Source organism: Colossoma macropomum, unplaced genomic scaffold (genome assembly GCF_904425465.1).
Source record: "Colossoma macropomum unplaced genomic scaffold, Colossoma_macropomum, whole genome shotgun sequence".
NCBI classification, from domain to species: domain Eukaryota; kingdom Metazoa; phylum Chordata; class Actinopteri; order Characiformes; family Serrasalmidae; genus Colossoma; species Colossoma macropomum.
The window spans coordinates 5,073,124-5,083,318 of record NW_023494786.1 but is presented as its reverse complement, the minus strand read 5'-3'; the positions used below and the strand labels follow the sequence as shown (position 1 = coordinate 5,083,318).

Genomic DNA, 10,195 nt, shown 5'->3' with positions numbered 1-10,195 from the left:
TGTTTATTATTGGCCATGGTTGAAAAAATGATTAAATAAATTTGTTTATTTAATCATGCATTGAAGCTAGAATTCATGGTTGTCCAACACTTTACAAAGATCTTTTCTTTTGTCAAGTGTCTGTATTTACAAAATGTCTAGTAGAGCTAGTAAAAAAGGGTAAAATTTGCTATGCTTATCAACAAGATAGTATTTATAAAATGGATTTTTCAGTATTCCTGATTTTTGAAAAAAATAACATGTACCTCTGAATAGTACAAGTCAGTAGCTGAAAGCAAAAAAACAGACCAGACAGTTTACATGTTTAATCTGGTTTAATGTTAAGGCATAACATGTAATGCCTTCAGTCAAATCAATATAGAGTGTCTCTGTGTGGGTGTGTGTGCAAGTGTGTACTAGTGAAGATGAGTAACAGGCAGGACTGAAGCAGAGGCATTATGAGTAAATAATGTTGTGCTATTTCTCCCATTGACATCCAAAACGAGGCCAAGACACTAAAACATCTTCTAAAACAACTTTGTAAGAATGTGCCATATAGTGAAAATACTGAGGCTAATGTGCAGGTGAGCTTACTGCATTGGATGCTTAATGAAGTGTTGCATTAAAATAGGACATATGTGGGTCAAGATCAGAGATAGATGGAGTGCAGGGTTTGGGAAAAGGTCAAAGATTGGAAAGCTATAGTGAAGTGACAGTAGCAATATTGCAATTTTGGATTGTGGAGGTTATACATAATGAATGAAAGTTATGTGACAATTGTGTGTTGAAACTAGCATGCTTTTCATGTGTCTTCTACTTGCAGTATACCCCCTGTGGACAAAAGCAGACCAGTAACAGAGAATCAGTATTTGTTAACCATTTTTTTGCTAAATAAGTATTGTTTGTTGAACTTCAACTTCATCAAGATAGAGCCCAGAAATTACTTTAAATAACTTATCTGTACAATGTCTGTCCTGTGTTAGATCTAGCCTAGATGCAAAGGACATTATACAATGTGTGTACCTATATATGGTACCTATATATAAGATACAGTCTATCCCCGGTTATTGGGAAGACGGCCCACCCCAATCCGATCGATTGGAATGGTGACCCTTCGCCTCGGCAACTCCACCACCTTCCTGTGGACAGACAAATGTAGAAAGATCAGTCTACTTTGCTTCAGTGGCCCAACGCTTTTAAAAATAAAGGTTCCTAAATTGTTCTCGGCTGGACTGTACAATATAGAATATTTAACGTTATGTGGAGGATTCTTAAAACTTTTTAACATTCACATATCCAAAATGGTTCTTCAAAAAACACCCATTAAAAGGTTCTTTAGAGAACCAGAAGTGGCATTGTTCCAAAGAAACCTTTTTGGAGTTTTCACTTTAGGGTCAGATTTAATGTCATGTAAGAGCACAGAAACCTGAAAAAAATAGTAAATTAAAAGACTTACTCAAGAAGTTAGTACTCTCTGTAAGGATTTTAGTTCTTTTAGGACTCTTAGTTGTGAGTTGATATTAGCGTTGTACTGTAGTCCATTCTCGAGATCTTAAATTAATGGCTTTGGCTTTGTCTCAATCTCTACGTCATTTTATCTTGAGTCTTTTGAAAGTGGACATTGTTCTTGAGACCAGCAGAGTGTAATGCCTCCATCTGAGGCAACTGGAAACGGAACTTTTTCTGTCATTACCGCATACAAAAAATACCTACAGATTAAAAGATGTTTGTGGTTTTGCTCAAATTCAGCTGACTTTATGTGGTGACTTCTGGAGAAGAAGGGACAGAAAAAAGTTACATTGAAAAGTTGGACTAAGATAATATTAGATTTATACTTAACAATGTTTTTGGGCTATGTATTATTTAATGTTGTATATTACAAAATATTAAATATTATTTATTATATATCATTGATAATAAATGATAATGCCAGTCAGTCCCCCACATGACTAAAATATCCTCTACCGTTAAGTTTGTGGAGATAATCTTTCCCCAGGACAGCACAAGTATGCATACTAAGGGACTATGTTATAGAACGATATTGCCATGGGCCACACAACTTGCTCTAAACAAGTTTTGTGCTCTTTCATGTGTTTATCAGCAGTGTCAAACCTCACTGAAACTGTTCCACAGTTCCTGATGATTGACTGAGTCAAATACTGGGATTAGATAAAACCCGGAGAGGTACTCATGGTGTTATTCTTGGACTCTGTCCTGAACTTATCTCCTGCTCAAAATCATTTAGATAGTGCTTTGAAATGCCTCAGGCCTTCCTATTATGAGGACTGTTTTTCTTTAGTGACAGCACAGAGGTTGACTCTTGTAAAGAGACGAACTGTAAATGGTTTTGATGATTGACTAGAGCTGTGATGTTGCATACACTGAACTGAATGAGGTTTTCATGTCAACAGCATGTACATTGCATTTCATTCATTATTATTACTGGTAATTGCCATGTGCCATAATGTTTGATATCTTATGTCACATGCTAATTTTTGCATACTTTAGAGTCCTCTAGTTATTCTAGTTACTTTATTATGACATCTGTCATGACAATTAACAGTAATGGTTACTTGTAAACAATCTGTCATGACAACACAGACGTGCACAAGACATCTTCCATGACATGCTTATGGCATGGTTATGTCAATATTATGTTGCAGAGTTCATGTACAGTGTTACTAGAAAAAACTTTCATCATCTAATCAAAGTTAATGCAATGAGATTTTTTTTAAGTAGTGTTGCACCATTTTATTCTGGTCCATTTATCATGAAACATGTATAGAATGTAAATGGCAGTTGGAACATTCAAACTGTGTAAAAATAAATAAATAATAACTTTAAAAAATTGAGTTATTTTGATATGACAATGATAACAAACTTGTCAATATAATACTCTATACTAAATAATTTCTACCTATCTTTCAATCTTTGAATTATCAGAACTTGTATAGGAAGTACAAATTGGACAAAATGAAATTTGAGTGTTGATGTATTACCAAGCCAGTTAAGTTAGACAGGGATGGGTTTATGTAGATAGATCAGGCTAGCAAATGAATTCCTTTAAAGTAATATAAGGCACTGTATACACTATAACCATAACATTCATTTGGCCTCAGTGAACCTCAGACACCCACACACACAGTTCGTTCAGAGCATGGATGGACCTCAGCCAATAAAAACAGTCTTTATTTGAGCCTCAGCCAACCAAATCTACCTGTAATTGAGCACTGGTGAATAAAAACAGTTTGGAAATTTGCCAGGAATGTGTGTTTGGGAATGAGCCCTAAGCTGAATGTCCTAATCTTAGTTGAACAAATGTACCCTTTTAAAATGAATGTAACTTAAGACTGCATGCATGCATATGATGGAATTAATTATCTGTGCATAAATAGTGTTTTCTCAGTGGATTCAACTTAGAAAAGCAGGTTGGACTGAAAATTGAAACCAAATGGGGATTAAATTAGTTTAGTCACATCATTTTTAAATTGATCTAATACAATTATTTGTAAAATTGTATAATAATTGCAAATCATCCTTGTTCTGTTCCTGCACTGCTATAATACCCTAGTGACTGATTATGAACAGGCTGGCCTGATGAGCTCACTTAAATAGATAAACAGGTTCATATTTTAACTCTTTATCAGTGCAGTTCATTAGAGGCACCAGTTAGCATCATCTCTCTGGGGTAAAACCATGCATGATGGACAAGGCAGGGCAGTGTTCATTATAAAGTGTAATTTTACATTAGGCAAGAGGATTTTGCTAGGCCTCTGGAATGCCTCAAACATACAAAAGAGTGGAATCAAACAGCCAGTTCCAACTGCCAGCCATCAGTTATCATCATAACAGTCACTTAAACTGAGACCATTAGCACATTTAACATTTCTTGTCACATGAACAACGAGTGTTATCGGTTAACCCTTTTTCACAGTAGCCACAAAACGCAATTTCCACCTTTTTCAAGTTCTATTTAACATTCTATTTTTTATGCACATTGATGATTAGGATAGACTGGAGATACCTTTTTGTTGCGTAATTAAGCCAACATTTGTATGGTAGCCAAATTTACATTGCTGTTTCCAACTAGCAGTAACTCTAAACTCCAGTCTGTTTTCATTCGATTGAAAGAACTTTTTTTTAACAATTCTGTAAAGCTTGTCCAACTTCACAACAGCTGCTATGAAAGGCAGAGCATATATAGGTCAGTTAGCCTAGATTATTGATTTCTTTATTCCAAATTCATTAGCATGCACTAAATGTTATGATAAATCAGCCCGATGATGTTATTAAACAAGAAATTTGCCAAGATCCAATTATTGATTACTACTAAGGAATTAGCCACTATCCCATTATAGATTCCTTTTACTGAAATTTCATGAGCTTGTCATTTCAACCTATGCTAAAAATAACCTCCACAAGGTATTATATCAGTAAGTTTACTGATCCTTCTGCTAGATGTCTATGTGTCTATAGTATTTATCTGTCTGTCTCTTTGTTTGTACCTCTGCTTGTTGCTCTTAGGGTCCATGGTGCTGATAGACAGGCGGTCCAGTGGAGCATTAGAGCCAGAGAAGCTCCTCTTTCTCTTGGTCTCAATGACATCATTCTCCAGGTTAAGCAACTGGTCCAGAAGGAGCAGTTTAGCACTGACTGACTTTGAAGTCTTTTGCACAACCGGACCATGCTGACCTCCATGGTTATCCATTGGAGCAGTCTCCACATACTAAGACAATTTAAAGAGAAAGAAAATATATATATATATATATATATATATATATATATATATATATATATATATATATATGTATATATGTCCGACCGGCTCCCTCTGCATTAAAAGCCAGGTTAGGTCAGGAGTCACAACCCAAATGATAAGAAGAGCCATTTTGACCTTTCAAAAAAATCAAACCACCTTGGGAGCCACAACATTTAATGTCCAGTATGTCTCAATATGTGTTAATGTCCTAGTATAGACTAAACAATATAAACGAAAACGACTTACTCTACTCTACTTTAAGCTTTAGCTATGGATGCTTTTCTTCCATCTCCACCAGAAAACTTTTCCTCAAAATTTGAATAGTTTCTTGTAAAATGTCTTTCAGCTTTCGGCTGTCCTACGAGGCTGAAGTCGCTTCTCATTCGCCAGCTTCTTGCTGAACTTTCCCGCTCCACCTTAAATTCTGACTGAGGCGCCAAAGGTAAATGCGGCACCATTTAAGGTGGAACGGGAAAATTAGAAAGAGAAGCGACTTCATCTTCGCAACTTTTTAGTGTTTGACAGTCTCTCGTTGCAGATTTAACTTATAAGGAAACCACCCCGGCTCTACCACGAGACCAAAACCGAAGAAAACGCGTAGGACGGCTAAAATATGCTGCATGGTCATTCATTACCACTGGATCTTATTTCACCCTAACAGTGCATTTTACCGCAGACGAGCGGCAGCAGCGTCTCCAAACAAGAGCAGTGAATGAGAGCCTTCCAGTTCACTTTCTACATCACTTCCATTTGTTTTATTAATAAAAAGATATTGGACATAAAAGAACATAGAAATCATGTATAGAAAAAAAAGATGCATCAAGATGCATCGATAATCGTTTTATAATCGCATCGCAGCCCTCTGAATCGTAATCGAATTGAATCGTGAGGTGCCTAGAGATTCCCACCCCTAATATATATATATATATATATATATATATATATATATATATATATATATATATATAGCTCATAATACAGCTCATCTTTTACATACATAATCCTCTAGCCCTTCATCAGTAGTCAGTTTCTGACCACATAACTACTCCAGCAATGCTGTTTTGCTTGATACACTTGTACTAGCACCACACTCAGTACCGTATCAGTGTCACTCCTGTACTGAGATAAATAATACCTGGTGAGTGGTGGTAAGCATTTCTGATAAAATGGCCATTAATGTAGGTAATAAACCGGCAACTGTCCGTACAGAAGATACACAGAACAGGCAGAACTTCATACACAGAAAGGCTGACAGACAGAGCTGACTAGATGAAATAGACAGACAGATAGCTATGCACATTAGGAGACTGTAGTACTAGTGTCTTGCAGTGCTATTCTGGAGGGGTTCCTACTATATTTGCAGAGCCTTCAGCGGCAGTGATGACAAGCCATCATCTCCTATTTGTTCCACTTAATCTTATCAAGCTTATGTGTGTGTGTGTGTGTGTGTGTCTGGAGACAGCCAGAATCAACACGTTCAATACACAGAATGTCTTGTGCTATCTCAAGTCTTTACTTCTGTCAGATACACTCTGTATGATTGTTATATAGTTCAATTGTGCGTTTTACAATTTTAACTGAGGTTAAGAGGTTAAGGTCAAGTTTAGGCTCAAGTGTGGGCATAGCATTACTCTGTACATGAGTCAGTGAGAAAACCCCTCAAAGATAGTTTTACAAGACTTTATGTGTGTGTGTGTCTGTGTGTGTGTGTATGACCTTGTCTTACCTCTGGGTTTTCCTGGGTCAAGTGGAGGCTTTCAGCACTGCAGTTGAACAACATCACTGTCAGCAGACAGGAAAGCAGCACACAACTACAGCCCAGCATCTACAACACAAACACAAATAACGTTTGTGTGGTGTAGCAAAAACGGTCATAATTCACTTTTACATTCATTTTTTAATTCATTTTCATTTTCGTTAGTGTGCTTTTAAGACTGATATGCAAATATTCTCCGTTCTGATTGGCTGACCTGAATTGCACCTCAGCAGTCTAGGCTGACATACTCCTTATGACTTTAGCATACAAGGGGTAGGGCTAAACTGCTGTAGCATGTAAACGTGTACATATGTAAATAACTGATTTTTGTGACATCATTGATCAATAATTCATAAAAAACAGGCTGTTTTGCAGCTGAGTTGGGGACTGAATGGTACATTTCTAAAAATTCAAGTAAATTATGTACCAAAAACCCATTTCACTAAATTTCCGGAGTCATGAAGTACAGAAAATGCAGTTTCATTTCTCTGTAGTTTCATAAGTTTGTTGATGTTATTGTGATAAATGGTGCAATATAGCTGCTGTATATACTGTATATACTGCATATATGCCCTAGTTTCAAGACATTCACAAATCTGTAAAATATAAACACCACTTCCTCACATGGTGTGTATTGTGTCTTCCCTGTAATGTATTCTCAGACACACACACACACACACACACATACACACACACACACACACACACACACACACACACACACACAATCGTGTTGAGTTACTGAGATACAAAGTGGTGTTTACCTTTAGCTGGACTCCATCTGTGAAAATACACTTGGCAGGGTAATCTAGCAGCCAGGAGAGTGTGAGAATGATTCTAGCGCATGAACACACCCCAACACACACCCTCTGCACAAACACATGAACTCAGCCCAAACACACAAAGGGACGCAGCGGGGCCACTGGCTGCACCCTTACCTTTGTGTCCCTGTCCACACTAGTAACACAAACCACGAAACACGCACGCAAGGCAAAGCCAAGCCAAGTCACATTTACCTCAGACCGTGTGGCAATGGGCTGTTAATCTTGTTAAGCAATTTAGCCAAACAGTTCATGTAATTTTGTCCAAGTTTGTGCTTTTTCCTTACAGTCTTTGCAGCAGGTTTTTACTGCCATCTCTTGGCAACTGTTAGGAATTGCACTTAATTTCTGTATGTCCCTGTTCAAGCCCAGCATCATGCAATTCTGCAAAGTAGTCACCTACTCATAATTTGATTAGGAATAAGTATTTTATTATGTATATTATACACTTGCAAAAAAAAAAAACAACACAAACAATATTAGTAATACTTTTACTGCTTCTGTTATTATTTCTCCTCTTACTCCTGTCATTATTACATTGACTAAGCATACAATATCATTTTTAAGTTTTAATGCTTTTTATTAACTCATTAACTTTCATTAATTTAACTAACATTATTTACCATGGCAAACTGATGCGAAACTTTATCCAGACTTTCTTTATTAGAAGTTTTTTCAAACTTAACATAAGAAATCGCTGTTTACAATTAGATGTAATAATGTTTTCACTCTACTTAGAATGTTTCAGTGCAACTCACTTCTCCAGACCAAAACATTTTATTTCAGGTAAAATAATTTTACGTTGTTCATGGTTTATACAGACTTTTATGTCTTAGCAATATTTGTCTTTTAAAGGGTAGGTTGCTTAGAAATGAACAGACAGCTTTTGTTATTGTAATAAATAATTCTCTTATCAGTTTATCTGCTAGATCTGATTCAATCACCTTCTCTCATCTTAAATAGCTTTAGAGAAATTGAAGAGAAATGGAGTGCATTTAGATGTGAGTTTGAGTGTGAGTGTGGACGATGCAGCCTTTACTACTGTCCCAGTGACAGGGCTAAACACATTGTACAGCAACATGAGCTAACTTTAGCATTTTCCGTTCCCAAAAATAAAACGTTGCCAGCCATCTCACACAAACTCTCTCTCTGCACATTCTCCAAAAGACACTCTCCCACTCTGGCCATACCAGACATGAATACTGCACACACTTTCACACCTCAACACTCCATTCAGAGCTATGCAACATTGACTTTATACTCTACATTGTTTTGATACTTTTAATTGTTTCGATATCTCTAAATCCATTAAGTAAAAGTGAATTGATTAATATGCACTGACATGTTGCAAATGCACAAGGCCATTGTCATTTACTCCCTTCAATCTTAATGCATCTCTAAACAAACACCTGTATGATAATCCTAACACCTGTATGCTCACCTAGGCTCATCGCTGTGTGTGTTAGATGCATTTTTTCGATGTTGGAGAAGGTCGGAGTCCTTCAGCCCCTCTTACCTTTAGTCACAATTCTTTCGTGGCCACGCAGGACAGGACGGACAGTGAAAGTTCCTGGAATTTCTCACATTCAGAGTTTCCCTCCCTTTGCTTGTTCCTGGTGTTGTCTTTCACCGTTTTATAGGCTCTCACTGGGAATCTCCTCTCCAATTGGTGGACGTGGTCACTCTGACATCATTTCTGCAGGTTTTCCACTGTTGCTCGCCCTAAAGCCTCTCTCTCTGACACTTTCATCCCTGATGCTATTAACTACTAATGGCAACCCAAGGGAACAGCTGGACCAGCTTTGTGTGTGTGGGTGTGTGTGTGTGGGGGTGTAGTATGGGTTCACACTTCACACACAGTTACCCACAAACTGATGTGAAACGTGCAACCCGTAAACCGATGTGTGTGTGTGTGTGTGTGTGTGTGTGTGTGTGTGTGTGCTTCTATCTCTACAGTGCATGTAGGCGTTTTATCTCTCTTATTCTGCTGAATCAGATTATACATGTATAAACTATCCTTTGCTGAATGTGGCCTTGCAACATAGGCTCAGAAATAACTAAGGAACACTCTGTGTGTGAGTGTGTTTGTGTGTGTCAGTGAGAGAGAAATGGGGTCAGATGACTGTCCGTAAACCTCTGACCTGTATTTCTCCTATAACTCATAATCTCTGTCTCTCTTGGACATACCCTCTTTTCTCTACATCTATATGATATATGGTATATGATATACAGATTTAGTTTAAATAAAATTAGAATATCTGAGCAGTATGTATTTAAGTGCACAACACAAAAAATGTTCATATAAATACAAATAACACTGAAACAATAAGTAATGATTTAATATTAACAGTAATAAACAATTTTTCTGCTAAACAATGTTATTCATTAACAATAGGTTTTGGCTGCCAAGCAAATTAACAATCAAAGATTTTTCAATGTTCATTATTCACTACACAATCAGTATATGGAAACTAAGCTGCAATAACAGTTCATTTTGAAGTCAGTGTAATTATGGCATACCAAAAAACAATGTACTTACACATTTGCACTGGGCACTTCATTAGGCACACAGCAGTGCTGCTGTAGTTTTTAAACACTGTGTCCACTTACTGTCCACTGTATTAGACACACCTGACTTGTTGGTCCACCTTGTTGGAGACAGTAACATTGTTGCCACACAGTTTGTGGAAGTCATCTTCTAATTCTTCTTCAGTGGTCACAGGATGCTGCCCATAGGATCCTGTTGGCTGGATATTTTTGATTATTGGACTACTCTCAGTCTAGTAGTGACACTGACGTGTTTAAAAACTCCAGCAGTACTGCTGTGTCTAATCCTCTTGTACCAGTGCAACATACACTAATGCTGCAGTGCTGAAAATG

The 10,195-nt window shown here is 37.1% G+C and overlaps 1 protein-coding gene across 3 annotated transcripts; it reads right to left on the bottom strand.

Annotated features, from left to right (window-relative positions):
* Positions 1-295: 295 nt before the first annotated feature.
* ostn (osteocrin) lies at positions 296-9,230 on the bottom strand. 3 transcript variants are annotated; one of them, XM_036558481.1, is made up of 5 exons: positions 8,757-9,230; positions 6,465-6,563; positions 4,485-4,705; positions 1,016-1,118; positions 296-810 (listed from the first exon to the last, which is right to left on the bottom strand). In XM_036558481.1, the coding sequence occupies exons 2-4, from the start codon at positions 6,561-6,563 to the stop codon at positions 1,034-1,036; spliced, it is 405 nt and encodes a 134-aa protein (XP_036414374.1). In that variant the 5' UTR covers positions 8,757-9,230; the 3' UTR covers positions 296-810; positions 1,016-1,033. The 3 variants fall into 3 exon arrangements, with proteins under 3 accessions (XP_036414374.1, XP_036414365.1, XP_036414357.1); XM_036558472.1 differs by having other exon boundaries at positions 1,003-1,118; positions 8,832-9,230; XM_036558464.1 differs by having other exon boundaries at positions 8,832-9,230.
* Between the last annotated feature and the right edge of the window lie 965 nt (positions 9,231-10,195).